The sequence below is a fragment of the Epinephelus lanceolatus genome, chromosome 3 (assembly GCF_041903045.1).
Source record: "Epinephelus lanceolatus isolate andai-2023 chromosome 3, ASM4190304v1, whole genome shotgun sequence".
Classification (NCBI taxonomy): domain Eukaryota; kingdom Metazoa; phylum Chordata; class Actinopteri; order Perciformes; family Serranidae; genus Epinephelus; species Epinephelus lanceolatus.
This window is the reverse complement of record NC_135736.1, coordinates 16,837,835-16,858,724: the sequence shown is the minus strand read 5'-3', so window position 1 is coordinate 16,858,724 and position 20,890 is coordinate 16,837,835. Positions and strand designations below refer to the sequence as shown.

At 41.9% G+C, this 20,890-nt stretch overlaps 1 protein-coding gene across 4 annotated transcripts; it reads right to left on the bottom strand.

Moving 5' to 3' along the window:
• Positions 1 to 514: 514 nt before the first annotated feature.
• On the bottom strand, positions 515 to 20,839 carry tdrd7a (tudor domain containing 7 a). Of its 4 annotated transcripts, none has more exons than XM_078165823.1 (23): positions 20,755 to 20,839; positions 18,819 to 18,921; positions 18,440 to 18,647; positions 18,130 to 18,274; positions 17,884 to 18,001; positions 17,657 to 17,761; positions 17,238 to 17,275; positions 16,709 to 16,749; positions 16,171 to 16,341; positions 15,179 to 15,907; positions 14,739 to 14,935; positions 13,901 to 14,093; positions 13,611 to 13,722; positions 13,219 to 13,430; positions 12,754 to 12,888; positions 11,323 to 11,406; positions 11,031 to 11,165; positions 10,435 to 10,545; positions 5,581 to 5,761; positions 5,127 to 5,296; positions 3,516 to 3,709; positions 3,162 to 3,322; positions 515 to 1,664 (listed from the first exon to the last, which is right to left on the bottom strand). In XM_078165823.1, exons 3-23 carry the CDS (start codon positions 18,641 to 18,643, stop codon positions 1,432 to 1,434), a joined length of 3,669 nt encoding a protein of 1,222 aa, XP_078021949.1. In that variant the 5' UTR covers positions 18,644 to 18,647; positions 18,819 to 18,921; positions 20,755 to 20,839; the 3' UTR covers positions 515 to 1,431. The 4 variants fall into 4 exon arrangements, with proteins under 4 accessions (XP_078021949.1, XP_078021964.1, XP_078021953.1 ...); XM_078165838.1 differs by having other exon boundaries at positions 18,440 to 18,644; XM_078165827.1 differs by lacking the exon at positions 20,755 to 20,839 and having other exon boundaries at positions 18,819 to 19,531.
• Between the last annotated feature and the right edge of the window lie 51 nt (positions 20,840 to 20,890).

Here is a 20,890-nt window from a genome sequence, read left to right as displayed (position 1 = left end):
TGCTGAAGTCAATCTAGTTACTTTCCACCACTGGTCACTGTGCCATAGCTGTGTGACACCAAACCATATCTGTTCTTAAGCCCTGAACCATGTTCATGCTGCAGCCCCAATCTCCATCTTCGTCACAAATTGGACGAGGAGACAAATTTAAGCAGCAAACATATCTGTATGTGTCCAGGTTAGTAATGGATATACTCTACTCAGATTACACAATTAGGCTTTTTCACCATTTTAGCCGCTCTCTCAAGATGAGAGACCAGTGAAATAGAATGTTTGAAGTGAGGTAGCCTTTGTTATCCTGTCAGGTGGGAAACGGCTATCAAAATTAAATTAAAATGTACTTAAAAAGAAGGTTCACAGTGTCACATGAGGATAGCTCATTCTGCTGGGTGCGTGTCATGTAAAGGTCAGGAAAACCTAAAATGAACTGCCTTAATTTTGAGGACATTTTAACTGTTGGTCGTCTCATCTGACAGAGAACAATTTAAAACATGTTTACCACTGGCTGGTCATACTGACTCATTAATTCCAAGGTGACAGAAAGAGCTCTGGCACTTTAAAGCCACTTTGTGCTTTTTTACCCACCAGACAGAATTAACAATCGGTCGACTATTTTGACAGAATGATTCTTTATAACTCTTTTTTTTTTTCACTGGCAGTTCACTGTAAGATAGCAGCTCACGCTGTCAGAATACTTGCCGATCTCTGCACACTAAGAAAAAACAAACATTTAAAGTACACCCTCATTTGGCTACACATTTTAATAGAACACATCAGTGTGAACAGCTTTTCATGTTGAAACAATCTTTTCAGCCAGTTAACAAAATTTAACAAGAGTTAGATTAATGTTGTTAAGTCATTTAAGTTGGATTAATGTAAAAACATGTGTAAAGACACAAAATTAAGTGCAAAATGAGCCATACAACTGCATGCATAAAGGCACAGCAAACAAAAACAGGTTAGATGGGGAAACAGAGTAATAAATAACACAAAAAACATGCAACATGCAGGTGACTTAACTTGGACAAATAAAAAGTTTGATGAATTAAACTGAGGTGGATTTACTTATCAGACTGGCAACACTAACATCTGATGGCGTGGAATGTTTCCATCTTTTTCCTCATTAATCTGAGTACAACTGCACTCCATAGTGCTTCTGAAACACATTGAACATTTTTTATAATCTGTACATTCAGAAAAAAATAACTCTTGAACAAAACATCTTCTGTCTCAATATGACAAGGCCCTTGAAAATTAAAAAGTGCTTCTTTAAAGTCTGACTGGGAGAAAGATCCAGAACACTGAAAATATACCGAAGGCACAGATCGTGACTCGGCTTTCAAAGTTCACTGAGCACTTTCACCACTTTAAGAAAATGAAAAGATCCAGGAAAAGAGCTATTGTCAAACTTTCAGTTCCAGAGAAGACTTTTTAGGCTGCTGAAGAAAGTTCACTGTCGATATCGGCCATGATGGTATGAATCCACAGATCCCTGTCCTCCATTGTAGTGTCCACCAGGTAAACTGTCAGCTTGCGTTCCCACAGCTTACCTTTAACGTCCGACACCTCCGGCACACTCTCCACCTGGGCTACCAGGGCTCGCTCCTCAACATGGTTCCTAAATAACATGGAGGCCTCCTCTGACCACTGGTGCTGTGAAATACCTGCCGAACATACAGGATATTAGTAATCACAATGATAACCTGAAGTGCTCGACCTTGTGTTATCAAGGTGGGAAGTGATTCATGTAGTCAATCAGCTGATTAACTCATAATGAAAAGAACTGTTAGTTGCAGGCCTCATCAACTTTACAGCGATGTGTTGTTACAACTAGCTACTTAACTACTTAAATTTTATTAGCTAAATTTCAAACAGGACTTTATTACACTACCTGTTACTAGGGCTGTCATGAATACCATTTTTTAACATTTGGACCTTCGGCAGAATTTATAACGAATATTCGAATATTCGTTCACGGCGGGCGGGCAGGTGGGTGGGTGGGTGGGGGTGCTGTGGCCGTGCTGCCTGCTCTCTCCGGTTTTATGCCAGACTTGGCTCCTTTCAAAGACTCCTTGCGAAGCACTCCTCCAGGGTTTTTTCGGACCTAATTGTATTACGGAGTTTTGCACAGCAGCAACCGGATCTTTGCTCACAAACCACAAAAAAATGTGATGGCACAACAGTCTCCTTCAGTACATTATTCTATGCTTTCTTTTGATTTTCACATTGGCTAGTCATCCTGTTTAATTTGTCTTCTGATTAAATAGGAACCGCTGAAACAAGTTGTAGGAAGCCTCTGCAATTAACTGGTTGCTGGCAGACACTCTGTGCTGCAATAAAATGGTTAATCAGCAGTGCCGTGCACTGTAGAGCTGATGCGCTACTGGTTCTGCCGGCCTGAACAGAATATAATGTCTACTGTTGTGTACAGCATTTAAAGACTGAGCTGAGTAGTGATGCGCAGGTCGACCCGTAACCCGCGGGACCCGCAAATGGACCTGCGGGTTGGGCAGCAGTGATCATCTGTTAAATCGGTCTGTAAATGATATTTTGACATTATTGGCTATTACTGTCATGGCATCCAAAGGTACTGATACGTTGAGCAGGTGACAGTCCGTGGTCGTTTTCAAAACACACTTGTGTCACGCACTCCAAAAGAAACTTGTTGAAACTTTAAACAATAATTTATTGTACAAAACGGTTCTATAATTCATATCAATAGATAACGAAAAAACAGCTACAAGTTAGAGGGAAGAGTGATGAAGTGGTAAAACTTGGCATTGATCCACAGCCTCAGACGGATGCGCTCAAGCGTGCCGTGCGCACAAGCTCCGTTGGTAGGCGATACTATATTTTCACATTTTTAACAATGCAATTTAAAAGTTTTGATTTTTATTGATAACCTACATTTACCAACAACAAAAAGACTACATTTAGCACCAAAAAAATATGTAAAAAAAAAAAAAAAATAATAATAAAAAAATAAATAAATAACAAAACAAATATCGAATACCAAATTTTCATAACGAATACCTACCCATAGAAACGAATATTCAAATACCTGAATATTTGGGTACAGCCCTACCTGTTACATATAAAATAAAACAGCTTCACTGCATGATGACCAATAAAGCCACTGATAGAATTATGATCTAACTCACCTGCCAGTTGTGCAGTGATGGCCTGGAAGGGCAGTTGTCTGAATTCCTCTATCAAGGGTCGGAGGAAAGCACTGCGGATCAGCTCATGTTTGCCGTGGTCCAACTCGAAGACAGAAACCAGCCCGTTGGTCAGAATCCCCTTGACCTGCACACGGTGCCAGCTGGATAGAGGCAGGCATCAGTTAACCACCAATCATCAGACAATAGCAAGATCTTGTTTTTACCTCTGTATTTTTGACAGTATTGAAAATCATAGCATCAGTATTTCTATATACCCTGTTATAACTTAATACTGTGATACCGCCCAAGCCTAATGTCACGTTTGAATCAGGTGCAAACACATTTTTCACCTACTTCTTGTCTATTTTGGCAGCATAGATCTCTCCTGTCTGAATGGGCGGGGCTGAGTTGGTCTTCCATATCTTGTTGTAATAGAGGATCATCTCCCCCATCAGCACCACCAGTTTATACAGGTCCTGCCATAGCTGCATCACAAAGTAACCAGGGTGGCAGGCCACTGGCACAAACACATCCATATTCTGACCAGGCTGAAAGAAGACAGGGAAAAGAATAAGTGTATATTACCACAGGTTTTGTTTAATATTCACATTCTGAAGTTCACATAATGAGGTTTCCAGAATAAACTATATTGAGGCTGTAACCACAAATTGTTAAACTTTACATTACTTTTACACGACACAGCAGCAACTGAAATAACTTACAGCTCACTAGTACGAAAATTAATTGGTAGTTTTGACAGTGAGCTTTGTTTTAGATTTGATCCATTAGGGTGCCCCAGGAATATGTCCTAAAACACGGAAATTACTTAGCATTTTACCACTCGTGATTCCCTTGTCTCAAAGTCAGTGGCTTTAATGGGTTTTTGGTTGATGGCTGAAATAAAGTCTGTGGTTAACACAAGCTTTGCAGACCTTCACGTTTTGTTCTACTCATGAACTCTGAAACTTCTATACATCTTAATAAAGGTGGTTGCTAACAAGTGGCTAAATGAGACTACAGAATATCACCACACAGAGCCGCTGCCAACACAGCTTTAGTCTTGTTATGATGGTGACGTTGGGTCATGCAACCATAGTGAAGTTCATTTATAGCCCAACGTTAGCTTTTTGCTTCAGGCAGTTGCATTTAGGCTTTAATAATAATGAAAGTGGTGTTCATTTGTGGAAATTATCTTGCTGAACACAACGTGTAAGTATCAAAATTGTTTGTTTGCGACAGAGCTTATTTATAGCAATAATCAAAAATCCAACAGGATAACCCAATAGGCTTTTTGACGAGGGAAACAATGCAACACCAACTTCTGCGTCGGCTTAGAGTAAAACATCATCCATGAGACACTTACTGTTGCTTACTGTTTGCAAACATAACTTTGAAACAGACAGCACATATGTACACTGCAAGTTACTATTGTAGGAACATTATATTTGTTGTAATACAAATGTTAAGCAAGCTAACTAAGCTAAACGCTGACATCTGCCTGTCCAACAGAAAAAGACCAACTCTGCGTCGCTCTTCATCCTGTCCTTCCTGAAGCAGCAGAGGTGGAAGGCAACCCCAGACTCATTTTGAAAAAGCTTTATCCACTTTGTCTTTTTCCTTACTATTTTCGCATTTAATTTTTTATTTCGGTGTTTTGTTTTGTTTTTAATTACTGCCTGAGGGCAATATGCCCAGGAACGTCTGTACTGTACTACTGTACTTGTACTGTGTGTATGTCCTAATTTTCTGTTAGTTTTCACTCAGTCGCATCCTTTATTAGGAAAATCCCACAAGGTATACCTTGAAGTTATCTTGTTCTTGAATATAAATCTATTAAGAAATGATGAATCATAAAATGATAAAGATGACTGACTGTCGCCTGAAGACAAGCCATGATGCACATATTTTACATCTATCCCCCATGACAGGTGAGCCAATACAGACAGTGTGTTCATCTCCACATACCTGGGGGAGCTCCAGCGGGGGAGGCAGTGGAAGTGGCTGCATCTCAGCTTTGGTGGCTGTATCTGCAGAGAGAGTGTTCTCTGCTCCAGGAAGAGGTTGGGCTGAGGCCGTGACAATAGCTTGTGGGACATGGCTGCTCAGAGTCAACTTCTCCACCAGAGCACTGAGACCTAGACATTTGTAAAAACAGAGGTACATGCAAAGCATTTTAAATTAAAGCTGAGTCAGCACTTTAATGTCACAGTCCAGATTTATTTCAAAGTCATTGTGCTTACATATAAATCCAACAATAACAAAAGATGTTTGACCGTCCTGATACCTTGACTTCACATGGTGAACAGTTGGGAGGACTCTTTCAAAAAGTTTCACAAGCTCATGTATACAAATGCTGACTGTATACAGGGGTCATCCCAGACCTAGAATAGACTATGTGTCTGATGTAAAATATTATTACCTGTATCCACACTGCTGTTGTAGCTGGTGATTGTGTTGTTGTTCTGTGTTGTGAGCTTCCGCCACAGCTCTGACTGGGCCAGCTGGTGGTTGATGCTCTTGTCCAGCTCCTGACCGTCAGCACCGATGAAGAGGTACATATAGACCAGCCGGTCCCCTTTGTGCTGGTCTAATTTCAAGATCTGAAATGAGGGAACAAAGGGAGAAGACAAACACATATAAAGATACAGAGACAGTGAAGTAACCGTTGTTGTTTGGGACTGTTTTCTCATAGGGCCTTCCTGGTAAGCTTGATTTGCAGTGTTTATATTTGGCATATCTGAAGCTAGATCAACACTGTTTTGCTTCAAGCAGTCAAGCCTATATAATTGGGGTTGGAGATACACAGAATATACTCTATGTATTGCAGCTTGTTCCTCCTTGGATGTACAGTCCCTGACAAAAGTCTTGTCGCTTATCCAAGTTGTAGGAACAACAAATAATAACTTGACTTGTAGTTGATCAATTGGAATCAGAAATGGCTTATATGAAAGGCAAAGGCCCCTAGATTATGCTTATTATACCAAAATAAAGTTGTGCATCATTCACTGAATTTTATCATTTAATTAGGACAGAAAGGTCAGATCTTGCTTGGACAAAAGTCTTGTCGCATATAAAAATAATGTACTGTAGAAATGATACTTTCTGTTGAATACACAAACATGCTCCAATAACATCAGAACATAAAGTCATGGTGCCTTGGGAAAAAGAATTAATATCGTGTATGACTCCCATGAGCTTGGAGGACTGCATCCATACATCTCGGCAATGACTCAAATAACTTATTGATGAAGTCATCTGGAATGGCAAAGAAAGCAGTCTTGCAGGACTCCCAGAGTTCATCAAGATTCTTTGGTTTCATCTTCCAAGCCTCCTCCTTCATCTTACCCCAGACATGCTCAATAATGTTCATGTCTGGTGATTGGGCTGGCCAATCCTGGAGCACCTTGACCTTCTTCACTTTCAGGAACTTTGATGTGGAGGCTGAAGTATGAGAAGGAGCACCATCCTGCTGAAGAATTTGCCCTCTCTTGTGGTTTGGAATGTAATGGGCAGCGAGAACCTCTTGATACTTCAGGCTGTTGATGTTGCCATCCACTCTGCAGGTCTCTCGCACACCCCCATACTGGATGTAACCCCAAACCATGATTTTTCCTCCACCAAACTTGACTGTTTTCTGGGTGAATCTTGGGTCCATGCGGGTTCCAACAGGTCTTCTGCAGTATTTGCGGCGATTGGGATGCAGTTCAATGGATGATTCATCAGAAAAATCAACCTTCTGCCACTTTTCCACTGTCCATCCTTTCTGCAAGCTGTGGGCCTTGGCAAATGCAGCACAATTCTTTTGTTGTCTTCTGTTTAATGCTGGTTTGTGAGCAGTAATTCGGCCATGGAGACCATTGCGTGAGGGGTTTCTGGTGATCAGTTCTGATGTAGCTCTGCTGCAGTTGAAAAAGGGCTGGCCCTGGACTGCCAAAGCAACAAACGGTCCTCTCTAACAGTTGTGTTACGGGGTCTGCCTGACCTGGGCTTGTCATGAACGTCACCAGTTTCTTCAAATCTTTTTTTTATCCTCTCCACTTGACGTTTGGATACACTGAAGATGTCTGCCACCTCAGCAGCAGACTTGGTCTTCAGGCTCTTGATGATCAGCACTTTGGTCTGTGGTTGAATCTTTGGCATGTTGTCAGCGGCCAGGTTGCACTTCACATGAAGGTCTGGTGTGCTGGGGTTCTTTTTATACACACCTGGGAATGTGTTAATTACAGTATTTGTCACAGGTGGAGCTCTAATCTGTGATTGGTTGAATCGTTTAAAGACACGACAAGACTTTTGTCCAAGCAAGATCTGACCTTTCTGTCCTAATTAAATGATAAAACTCAATGAATGATACACAACTTTATTTTGGTATAATAAGCATAATCTAAAGGCCTTTGCCTTTCATATAAGCTATTTCTGATCCCAATTGATCAACTACAAGTCAGGTTATTATTTGTTGTTCCTACAACTAGGATAAGCGACAAGACTTTTGTCAGGGACTGTATAATATAACTATCTCGTAAACACTGAGTATAAACTATCACGTCTCTTTTTTAAGCCACCAGCATGAGAGTCACTTTGGTTCTCTTGCTCCCTCCTGTGGCTCTCTCCCTCTCACAGACACACACAAAGAAAGACTAAAAAACGTGGTATGTCATACACACTCCTCTGCCAAGCCAGAAAACTTTATCCTGAGTGATAGTGTGTGAGACAGCGAAGCCTGTGTCATTTCTGCAGGGCTCTAGACCATGACTATCTAGTCACTATGAGACCATGGAGCACCAGTGCGACTTACAAATACTATTAATATGTGACCTGGAGAGCTGTTAGTTTGTTTCCAGCCCACAGTTAATAAATCCTTGCATTTAACAGTGCAGCAGCAACAGTTTAACTCTCTCACATTGACCAGAAGCTTCCAGTTCATAGCAAATACATCAACACTTCCTGCCTGAGATGAGGCGGGTGCTTCAAAATAAAAGCACTAGTGGGTCGGCTTTAATCTACTCAATTACAACAATACCTAGTTTAACTTTTTATTTAACTTTATCATAACACAGCTCAGTGGCCTAGTGGTAGAGTGTCCGCCGTCCGTTGTGGGTTCGATCCGGGTCATACCAAAGACTATAAAAATGGGACCCATTGCCTCCCTGCTTGGCACTCAGCATCAGGGGTTGGAATTGGGGGGTTAGATCACCACGATTCCCGAGCACGGCACTGCTACTGCTTACAGCTCCCTCAGGGGATGGGTCAAATGCGGAGAACAAATTTCACACACTCAGGTGTGTGACAATCAGTGGGACTTTAACTTTAAAGCTATAGTTGGTAATGTTGGAGAGCTAGCAAGATTTGAAAGCAGCACCTCCTCTAAGCTCCACCCCCTCCTCCACCTCCCGTCAGTGCTCCATTCAAAGCCACGGCCCCACACAAACTTGAACGCGCATCCTGCAGTAGGTAGGAGTCAGCAGGGCAGAGGAGAGCCGAGTAAAATAACAAATCCCCCCGAAGCAAACAAATAATTACCTGTCCAACAGAAAGACAGCAACTCTGCATCACTTTTCAGGCCTTTCAGCTCCCTCAGTTGTCTCCACCGTTCAAAAGCTGCACCGATGTTGATGTCTGGTTTTCCTCTCGCTTTATCCAAAGCCTTTTTCGTTGCAGCCTTTTCTGCCTCCGACTTTCTTTTCTCAGCCTGTTTAGCGGGGCGAGCCGTTACAAGTAATGCTGGAAGTGGTACTTTTGGCTGCATTTCCTCTGCCATTGTTCAGCAAACTTATTCTCCTGCTAACTCGGTATTTCTGCTGAGGAGTGTGCTGAGGAAGGGGGCGGAGTGAAGATTGTCCCTCGCTGCAGGGAGAGAGGAGAGGGCTTCCCCGGAGGTCGGCCTCTTTACCCGGTCTCTCTCTTTCACACTTCGACTTATTTTCATTGTGCCAATGGTGGCTTGGAAAACCGCCCCTAACTGTGTCACATGGGCAGAAGGGAAGGCGGCCGGAGCTCAGCCGGTCCCCTTCTCCACACTTTGACTTATTTTATCCTACTTAGTTCTATTTCTCCCTCTCTGGGAGCCTGGGCTCACCGCACAGCAGCCCACCGCATGCATCCATCCATCCATCCATCCACCCACCCACCCCTCCCTCCCTCGCAGCCCCGCACATATATCCCCGAGGCTCGGCTCTCTCTCACCGCACAGCAGCCCACCGCATCCATCCACCCACCCACCCACCCCTCCCTCCCTCGCAGCCCCGCACATATACCCCCGAGGCTCGGCTCTCTCTCACCGCACAGTGGCCCTCCACATCCCTCCCTCGCCGCCCCGCACATATACTCCTGAGCCTCGGTGCCTCTCCTTGACCAGCTAACCTAAATACTATAAACACACTACTAACTGTAAACGAACACCAAAATACACTATGCTAACAATTCGACAAATTACTAGCTATTCTCTCTGCTCTACTACTCTCTCTGCTCTGATCCTACCTACTCGCTATCAGTTTGATAACTGCTGACAAAATGGTTTTATAGTAAGGGGAGGAGTAAAGGGAGGAGGGCAGGCTTTAGCATGGACGGTTAGTGACGTCATTCGCCCCGAAAAAGAGTCATTCGCTCCCAATGTAATGTAATGTAAATTCAAATGTAGTAACCAGGTTTCAAGCTGTCGAGGGCACTCCATAGCACATTTTTAAAATAAAATGTAGATTTTCAACAGTTTGCACTAAACTGTCAAGATTTTGAGCAGGATCAGTCAGTAACACTACTATACAACCAGAAACAATGATTATCAGCTGAAAAAATGGTTTTAGGGTTTAGTTACTCTTTAACTGTAGCCTACAGTAGTTTAGAGGAGATATATATATTGAGATATTTATTGTGTACCGCGGTTTGCCACAATACTGTGGCATTTCAACCATATTGAACAGGGTCTAACGTGGGGGCACCAACATTTACTCCACAGTCAAAGTCACTTAGATCAAATTTCTTCCCAACTCTGATGCTTGGACTAAACCCATTAACACCTGTTAACATCTGGCTTTTTATGTAATGGGAAAGGTTACAATCAGTATTCACTCCCGGGTCAAATGACTCTGCAGTAGTCGCATATTTATCAGCTCCAGCTCCTATTTGCAGTGATGGAAATACAAAAATCATATTGCTCTAATTTTAGCACCTTTGCCAGTGCGATGCATTGATAGCTGCCAGAAAATACACCTTTTCTTGCATTTAAAATCCCTCATCCACATGCTAATTTTGGTTGAAAAGGGGAATTACAGTATGTTACCTTCATTTTGCAGTCTTCAGAACCCAGGACCGCCTCCTTCACCCACAGAACAGCCTCTGGGCTCCAGTCCCCCTCTGGAACTGTTACATCAGCCAGGCGACATTTGATAGCCTGAAGAGACACAAAAAAAATATGCACAGTTATGTTTTAGACGGATTCACAACATTATCATATTTAGAAACAATGCTGGCTGATGTGCAAGCCAATGACAGACATGTTCAACAAAACAGCAATTCACATTTACAATTTATCAAAAAAATTAAGCTTCCTTAGTCTCAGTCTTACACTGTGTCTCCTGAAACAGTGAAAATTTATCAACAATGACTTGCTTCAAACTCAATATTTTTAAAATATTGAGGTTGAATTTACACCACTGCAAGCACGATGACAGCCCAACTTTTGTCCAGGAATCAAAAAGGAGTATGACTTAAAAAAATAAAAAGGGGTTAAAAAAAATAACTGATTGTGCCTTTACAGTAAATACAGTAGCAGGAGCTTCAAATCAATGTGCAGAGGAAAAGATGCTCCTGCAGTCACTGGACTGGTTAAGATTATGGTGCATCTGCTCTCACAACAAACACACAGAAACAACTGACCAGTGGTGGGATGATGATGAAGCTTTTGACGAAGAGGGGAGGGATCTCTCGAAGATCAGTGACCTCTACAGTTGCTGAGACACCCAAGTCAATGTAGAGAATCTCAATCACTCTGTTGCCATACATGGTGGTTATCTGAAAACAAGAGCAACAACATGTCTGTGGGTGTCAAAGAAATATGACCTCAAACTCTTCTGATCAACAATACGACATCACCATAGTTTCAATGTCCAAAATTATCATAAGCTTTTAAGATTTTCCAAAAAATATATTTCATTGATTCTATTCTTACCTCCACTCTGGACCACATTCCCTTGTAGCGGGCGAGACAGAGCTTGCCAACAAAGGGTCTGGACACCAGGGACTCAGACGTCATCTAACAAGAACAATTACAAAAACACAATTATCAAGACTCTTTACCTTTCCTGAGAGGAATTTTTGAGCTCTGTGTGAAATCAAACACAGTAGCTAGACAGACCTTTTACTTTAAATATCTGCTTTATTTTACTGTGTCATGTTCGCTTTGAAACGTATGAGTCGTGTTAAGTTACTGCTGATGAAAACCCAACATTTCCTTATTTTGCTGCTTCACAATAAAAGCTTTAACATAACAAAATAATGGGGAGCTTTTATTGTGAAGAATCTATAGGAAATAAAATGTGTTAATCGCTAAATCAGCAGAGCAGAATCAGTCAAAGTGAGATGTTGATGCAGAGCTGCAGACAACAGGCTCTTACTGCACGACTGCAAACAGCTCACCTCCAACAGGTAAACTTGTTTTACCTGCCCTGCTGTGTGATGGCTTAACACTTGCAACAAAAATAACAGCAAGTTTAGCCATTGATCAGCCCACTGCTTTGAAATGTCATCACTCAAGAGAAGCTGTTATCAGTTAAAGACACCTTCAAGCAGGGAGCCCTGTTGTAATGGAGACACAAATCCCTGCCGTCCTGGGCTGACAGGCCAAACTAAAGCAAACCAAGCCAAGCCAGCCCATGACTGTCCCAAAGAGGTAGACCATCCTTGAAGGGGGGCTCCTATCAACCTCACCAGATATGGAAATAAAATGTATTCGGGAGTGTTTTCAAGTTGACTATTGAAGCTTGTGTATCACACTGGAGGCCAATAAAGCAAAGAATTAAGTGTGTACGCATTAGAAATCCTGACTTAAAGTTTTATGACGCCACACTGAAGTCATGGATTTCACATGATCATCATCAACTATCGAAGGCAAAATCCCAATTGTCATCAAAAACTGGGATGTGGCATCACACATTGAAGGGTTTCAAAGATGTGTGGCAACAGCATTGTGTTTGTGATTCAGTGTGGGTTTATGCCTGCTCTAAATATTTGGATAAAGTCATCCCTCCCCTTTCTCACATCACAACTCAATGACTGTAAAACCTTGTTTGCCTTGCTCCATCAGCACTGGAACGGCTCTGAATAAAAACAAGGTGTAGATCCTATCTTACAGGCCTGTTTTCACTAAGCAAGTTGAGCTTTGGAAAGTGCTGCATGTTTCAGTGAACTGACTATGGTTATGATAGCACTGACTAAACAGTTAATTCAAACAGCTCATTCATTGAATTTGTGCATTATCTTGAGAAGAAAACAGCCTCTCTCTGCATCAAGCAGCCCACTGAAAAGACACCTGATAACTATACTGCTGGTATTCAATATACCATCACTGCAAAACATAAAATGCTTTCCATTACTCATTTACCTGGGAAATAAAGAAAGACTCTGTTTCTTCCAGCAGCTTGCGGAGTCTTGCGGTTCCTCTGGAAGGCAGCTGACAGTAGATGATACCATCTGCACACACATTTGTGACAAACACATCCTGATAGGTAACATTTACCTACAGGTAACAGAGAGACTGATGTTAGATAACACACAAACGATTAACACTGAGGACCTAACAATCATGGCTGACCATCTGCTGGTTTGAATTCCAACTGAATAAGACCCCTATTAATTAACACAACTCCCAAAACACACACAGGCCAATATGACAATAGTACAACAGCACCACTCACTTGTAGATCTGAGCTAAAAATATGGGAAACTGCCCCTTTGCTGCCATTTAATTGGCTTTATACATGCATAGGTTTGTTATATGCATACACAAACTGTTATTCTAACAGAGGACTCTCCTTGATCTTATGCATTACACTCTACTAATCCTTACAGTCAGAGGGTTGTTCATGGTTACATCTCGGAGAGCCTTCAGGCAGGCTGAGTTGATGTTGATGTCTTCAGCCTGTGAAGTGTCGTACAACACTGTGACAGGCGTATTATTCTGTTGATGTGGCTCTAACGTCTCCATCAGCAGGATCTTTTCCACTGCCAACTTGTCCAGTAAAGACAGCACCTCTGGATGGGAGCTGAATGCCTCGAGACCTGGGAGAAAGGAAGAGAGAGAGATGAGAAGAAGAGGGAAGAGGTAGAGGAAGGACCAGAGAAGCTCTATTAGTAGTGATACCGAACCTACACTGTACATCTATTGGCTGATGTAAACGTTTTGTTGGTTCTTCTGTAGCCAAAACAAGTCCTAACATCATTTCCTTTTTCTCTTTATACCTGCAAGTCTGACATTGATAGCCTGGAACGGCAGGGAGAGGAAGTCCTGATGCAGCTCCAGCAGATTAGTCTCACTGGTTTCCACAGAGAAGCCATAGTCTACATAGTATACCTGGCACAGACAGACAGACAAAAGTTCTTTTGCAGCAGAAATACTGACACCATCCTGTAGCTACCAAATGTCTTCCTTCACCAAACTGAAGATCACCACAAGCTGTGTCCCAGAGTCGTTTTGGTTTAGATTATGATTTACATTGTAAATATTTTTCTTAACGAAAACAACAGATTACCTTGACCTTGTCAGGGGCCACAACCTCCACGACCTGAGCTCTTGCAAGCTCATCTCCTTCCTCCCCTCTTACTGCCACCAGCTGACCAACAACAGGTTTAGAGAGAGGATGGTGGGTGGAGTTGTGGTTGTAGAAGGAGCACATGGCCTGCTCCATGGCCTCCTGGGCATTGGAGTAGCCCTCACCTACATACCTGAACAGAAAGACAAACTTTTCTCAATCTGTGCAAGGTAGTCTTCAAAGACACTAACCTGTATGTTACATTAACAAAGCAAACGCGAGTGGTTGCTCATATTTTTGTTTTTACAGTATGTTGTTCTCTTAAGATAGCAAGATAAAGCTGTTCTAAAATTATTCTGCACACCCTTGTAGGCCTGATAGCATAAATACTTGTAGAAATACTAAGGAGGCGGAAGGAGAGGTCAACAACATTATTCAGAAGTTCAGTGTAATACCTTGACACACAATACTGGCATATTAAACAGAAGGTCAGATCCTGCAGCTGCAGAGATGAAATTAGACAATGCATGTGCTACCTGGTGCTTGTGGATCAAGGTGGAGAAAGAGAAAAAGCTGTTTCTAATAATTGCTCTCCATTTTAAGCAAAACCACCTGTCCTTGTGTTGCACTAACATTTTGCAACAGTGCACAATCAAAAACAACATTGTTTAGAGTAGGCAACCACCCTACACTGGAAGAAGCTTATTGGTTTAATACATGATGTACATGTCACCTACATCAGTCATAAATGTTAATATTTTGAGATTAAAAAAAATCCTCACACAGCTTCAGGAACACTTAATTTCATTCATGTCTGCAAGAATGAAGTGTGTCTCACCTTACAGTAACAGCACTGCTGCTCTGGGCATCAGTAATCAGCACAGAGGGGTACTGCTCTGAGGGAAGAACCAGACTAGGAGGCACTACAGGACCCAGGACCTCCAGACCAGAGGGAAGGGGATGGCTTTTGCCTCGCTGGCTGTCTTGGCTGTCTGTGGCTTCTATGTCTGCTCTGCTGGAGAAATACAGAATGGCCTGCCCACAGGAAAGTACATCAACAACAAACACATTAATAGACACAAATAGTTTAACAGCATGTAACCTGAGCTCCTCAAAGAGTTAAAGGTCACGTTAAAGAAGAAATAATTTCTACTGTTAGAAAAACATCCATCAAGTGAGCATTAAATGTGAGAATAAGATAACTTCACACTAGTGTTGAGGACTTAACTTGTACAAAGCGTTAACTCTGGTATATATTGTGTCATCTCATTCACTTACCTTCCTCTTGTCATGCGACATAGGATACTCCACGCTGCAGAAATCCAGCAAAAGAGACAAGTTGTCCAAAACGTGTTCGGGGAATGGTGTCTTGTACGTGTCCATAAAGAGTTTGGGCAAAGCATGGGCCCACAGACCTTGACTGTACTTAGACAGAAGCTCCTTTATTCTCTCACGCAATTCAGCTGACACAATGTCAGCAGGAGATTTTGGTGGAGGACAAGGGGCAGAATTGGAGTTAGGAGAGAATGTGACCTTCAAAAGAGGTAAAATTTCAGGGTCGGTTTGGATGGAGGAAGCCAGTGGAGGAGCGTTGGTTGATGCAGACCATGTCCAGGTGGAAGCTGAGGGCTGAGCGTTTCGGCTGTGGTTGAGGGTGGCTGTGGGCAAGTTGTTATCATCTTTACATCCACCATTGACTGCAGGATTAACACATGGGGGATTCGGTGAAGCAGGAGCTGGGTCATGGGCAAGTTGTGGATGAAAAATGAAGGTGGGCTTAGCCAACGGGCAAACTCGTGGTTTAGGGACAGGGGGGGGACAGTGGGGGTTGGAAAGCTGTTCAGTAGCTGATGGGCGTAAAGAAAGGAGTGTGTTGATTCTTCTTGAATCAGAGGGCGATGTCGGAGGCGTGCTGGTGGTGGGACTTCCAGGGAAAACACAAGGCTTAGAAGGCAGAGGAGGGTAGATTAGGCGGTCGGCTCGATTGGTGCTCTGCATTTGCTCCACCTGTGGAAAGAGATTTTAACTCCTATCAGTTCCTGTTAAGGATGTTAAACCTCTGATGGAACCTTCAACTGTATTTGGAAAACAGTTTTTCTACCTAAAACCCAACTACCTGTATTCAAATAAGATATTTTCCACTTAAAGACCAGATATGCAATTTTTTACAGGCCTCAAACCATACACTCACAAGGCTTCACAATGCCTACTTTGTTTAACTGGTTGGAATAAATATTTGTACGTGTACAAAAAAAACCTTACTGACTCACCATACTAACGTCCGTCCACTTTTCCAGATCTATGAGCACCTGAGGGTGGAGGCTCTCACCAAACATTTCTCTGTAGACTGCGGGCAGTTTCGACATCCACAATCCACTGCAGTATTTCTCCAGCACCTGAGTGATTCTGCTCTGCACCAGCTCCATGTCATACGAACCAGACTGCATGGGGACATTCACATGATTGATCACTACGAGTATGTCCCCATGTTGTTGTTTTTTTAAATCAGTTTCACAATTTCTTGCCTCAAATCAAATAAATAAAACAAACACAGATATCAACTAATACAAAATAAACTCATTAAAAGCGGTAAAGGAAAAGAAATGCTATGACATCACTGATTGGGGTGCAAAAACAGAAATAGACATCATTCACATATAAGACGAACAGACACATTTTCTTCACATATGTGTATATGTAGTAAGGATGTAGTTAAAACACAAAATGCAATATACTGCAAATCAAATGTAAACTGTCAATTCAAGTAGAAATGGGACACAGCTAGCACAGAGAAGGTTTTTACTGTACCTGGGATTGGCCAAGTCTAGAGATTTGTTCTGGAGGCTTCTCTGTGAAATTTGTGCAAAGGAAGACAAAAAGGTTAATTAGTAAAAGGAAAAAACAACCACCGCCAGCAGATATAGTTCCCTTCTTCTGTATCTATCAGTCCATGGTAAATATGGAGCACAAGTTGATCATTTCACTAAAGGGCTACTCAGAGCTTTACATCTGTCCCACAGACAATATTCTAATACACACTGCAAAACAACACCTGCAGGAACATCAGCTTTACAGTCAGGATTCTGGTGGGTAAGCTGTGATTGGGTACTGGTTATGGTTGCTTAGCAGCCTCAGATGCAACCTGCCTCTGCGCTCTTAAAAGTTGGCACAGACAGGCAAAGGAGCAATAACCAGCGCCTGACCTCATGTTTTCAAGGCGGTTAAAGATCCAACAATATGTAAATTCTAATTTTTGAAAACCTAATTTTATTTTAAAGGGAACCATTTAAAATGCTTTGAAACTGACATGGACACACACCAAGAAGGTCCCACGTACCTCTGATCTTCTGATAGTTTGCCAAGCTCTCCTCTTTCCTGTTGGCAACATAGCAGTCTTTAAGCATAATGTGCTTTTCACAGCAACAAGCTGTCATTCAATACAAACATCCTGCTGCAGAACTTGATAAAATAATAAGCTAATAGATGCTGGTTAAGTGGTCCATAATTGGAGACTTGACTATGGATAGCTTCTACTATACCACTGCTGATATATCAAAATAATTGCCATGAAAAATATTTTAATATTAAATACCATTAAAAGTGGTGTTAGCGTGCTAACTTTTATACTTACATAGTTATGGTTAATAAACTGAAAATGTATCCTTGCCTGAAGTGAATACTGGGCATAGAGGAACCACATCTTTGATTCAACAGAGCTGAGTGTAGCGACATGTTTGTCCACATGTGTGTGTTTACCTGTCAGGCTTTAACAACTGCTTTACAGTGGAAAGAGGAGCTGGTTGAGGAGCTGGTCGTCTGTGTTCCACCGGGGTAACAGAGCTGAACCTTGGGTCCGACAGCCTGTTGTTTGGGGAGAACACGAGCAAACACGTCGGTTTATTAGTTTTGGAAGTCTCTTGACATAAAGCACAGACTGAAGATTTAATGCTCATTAACACCTGATGGAAACTGTTAATGTTTACCTGTAGTCTCCTGAGGCGCTGAAACCTCCTCTGTAGCCACCATGGGATCGAGGACGGTTATGCATCCAGTTAGAGATATTACTAGCTGAGGGTTGGCGGAGAGACAACCTTGGCCTGACTAAATGCATGTGAAAGGTGACAACAGGTCAGATTATGGTGAATAAAGGAAATGAGATACAAACAAAGCTTTGATAAATGATGAGGAATCACCCGCTGAAGAAATTAAATGTAACAAGTGTCTCCTACCATTGAGCATGTATGGGTTGGAAGGTTTGAATCTCATCTTGCAGTTGACAAACTGTGCACGACAAGATTTCTTGGGGCTCTTCTGCCTGGCCACCAGCTCAGCAATGTGGGCTGTCTCTTGACACACCGCAGCAAAGCACATCATCTACAGGGCACATTTATTGAATTTAATGAACTACACACAACTTGTTACGGAGGTTATCGGTTCTGTGCTCATGCTAGCTGGCCTCGGCCAGTAGTTTATGGAAGCAAATTAACAACCAGGTGACAATGACCTTAAACCTGGGTAAATAAAAATGACAGCCCTCACCTCACCCATGCGGTAGTCCAGGCGGACCACCGAGGGGATGCTCCTGAGGTAGTCCTCCAGTTTCAAGTAGCCCAGCTTCCTCAGCGGGATGCTCTCTCCGCACAGTGAGCGGTACTCTGACTGGAGAGTGTTAATAGAAACACCTGCCTTGCTGGACTGGAGAACAGACCGCAACATTTTCTTTACGGACTCGCTGTCCGACATCCTGCTGAATTCACACAGAAAAAGAAACGCGGACAAAAAATCAGTGGGGTTAAAAATGCACGAGTACAGTACAGCATCAGTTAAAAGCACTTACAGGTTGTCTACATCTATAAGACACTTAAAATGAATGCTGTAAAGACCTTTTCAAAATAATTTAAGACAATTAATTACTTACTTATTTGAAGCACCGCAAGTATAAAGATAAGGTGTTTATATGTGGTCTCGTTTTATGTTGACATATGGCTATCAATCTATATTTAGCCAACAGGTAACTGCGCCTATAAAAGAGAGATATAGGTTCAGTGAAAAGTTTAAAGATTTGTAACATCAGAAATGTGGACTTTATTAGATATATTTGTGGCAAATATGACCTCACAAATTCATATTCAAGAATGATGACTTTATGGCCTACTATTAAAAATTAAACACATTGTAAGACTTTTAATAGGACCTTCAGACACCGTCATTTTAACCATAGAGTTTTGGGGGACAGACTCGGGATTTTGGGCTCCACCTTAATTTTGTCTCAGAAAAACGCTCTAAAAAGTTAAGATTTGAAACCAACACTGCTTCGTGGATTTGATGCTGATATACAGTAAAACATTTGTGCTTAAGCTGCTGCATTGGCTAAACATTCTTGTTTACTGTAAGTTATCTGAGCAAGCAAATATTTAACACAACTTTTGTATCTTACAATGTTACAAGAGTTCCTCTTTAAGTTAAAGAGCAAAATTCGGCTGGTTAAACTAACTCAGTGTCTACCACAATGTCAAAGACAGCTAGCTGGATTCCACAATATCCAGCAACCTTATGGGCCACACAAAAGGCAGAGTTACTAAAACCACAAGGCAAATTTTTAGTCTATGTCCTCGCTGCGAGGCGTCAAACATTAATGAGACAACAGGTCTGGTCCAAAAACGGATGCCTGCCGCTAATTTAACTTTAACCGATAGACGGACGATGTGACCGTTAACTTAGCTGCTCGGCTAACGGCTAACTGTTCGTTTGCAGCTAGCTGTAAAGTAAAGCTTGTTGCTCCGGCTCACAACGGACATTTTACAACCCTTTCAAAGTTATTTGCGATGTGCAATAACGTTAGCTCAAGTTTTAAGGCAGATAAAACTGTTTATGTTTACATTACCTGTACTTTTCACTAACTTTCGCTAGCCAAACTGCTACGTGGTGTTTTCAGTATCGTCGCATTCAAAGTAACGTGCACGATTACGCCCACAAATTCAAAAGGTGATTAACTGTTACCAGTGTGTTTAACGTTACTTTAGCCTGTATTTGACATGGGTATATGATGTTGAACTTAAATGTTCCTCACATTTAACTAGCTAAATACATCGCTTTAAATGTGATCGGTAAGTCAATCTTGTGGAAAACGGTCATTGGATGTATGTACTTTTGCTAAATAGCGCAAATAGGCTGCTTTAAAGACGGATGACGTGACCGTTAGCTGCTTGGCTAACGGCTAACTGTTCGTTTGCAGCTAACGTTAGCCATAAAGTAACGTTAAAGCTTGTTGTTCCGGCTCACAACTGACATTTTACAACCCTATCAAAGTTAATTGTGATGTGCAATAACGTTAGCTTAGGTTTAAAGACAGATAAAATGTTTCTATGTTTACATTACCTGTAATTTTCACTAACTTTCGCTCACCAAACTGTTATGTGGTGTCTTCGGTATCGTCCATTCAAAGTCACCTGCACGTTTACGCCCACAAGTTGAAAAGGTCACTGCCGGTGTGTTTTATTTTAGCCTGTATTTTGGTATTGGTTTATGATGTTCAACTTATCTAGAGAGCATTTAACTAGCTAGATGCATTGCTTTGTAAGTGATTGGCAAGTCAGACTTGTAGAAAACGGTCGTTGGATATATATAGATATTTTTTTTAGCTAACGTTAAACAGCGCAAATGCTGCTTTTAGGATTAACGTGACCGTTAGCTGCTCGGCTATCCGCTTACTGTTCGTTTGCAGCTAACGTTGCAGTGACATTAAAGCTTGTTGTTTCGGCCCACAAATGACATTTTACAAAAGTTATTTGCGATGTGCAATAACGTTAGCTCAAGTGTAAAGGCTGATAATAACGTTTCTATGTTTACATTACCTGTAATTTTCACTGAATTTTGCTAGCCAAACTGCTTAGTGGTGTCTTTGGTAAAGTCGAATTCAAAATCACGTGCATGTTTAACGTTACGCCCACAAGTTCAAAAGGTCACTACCGGTGTGTTTTATTTTAGCCT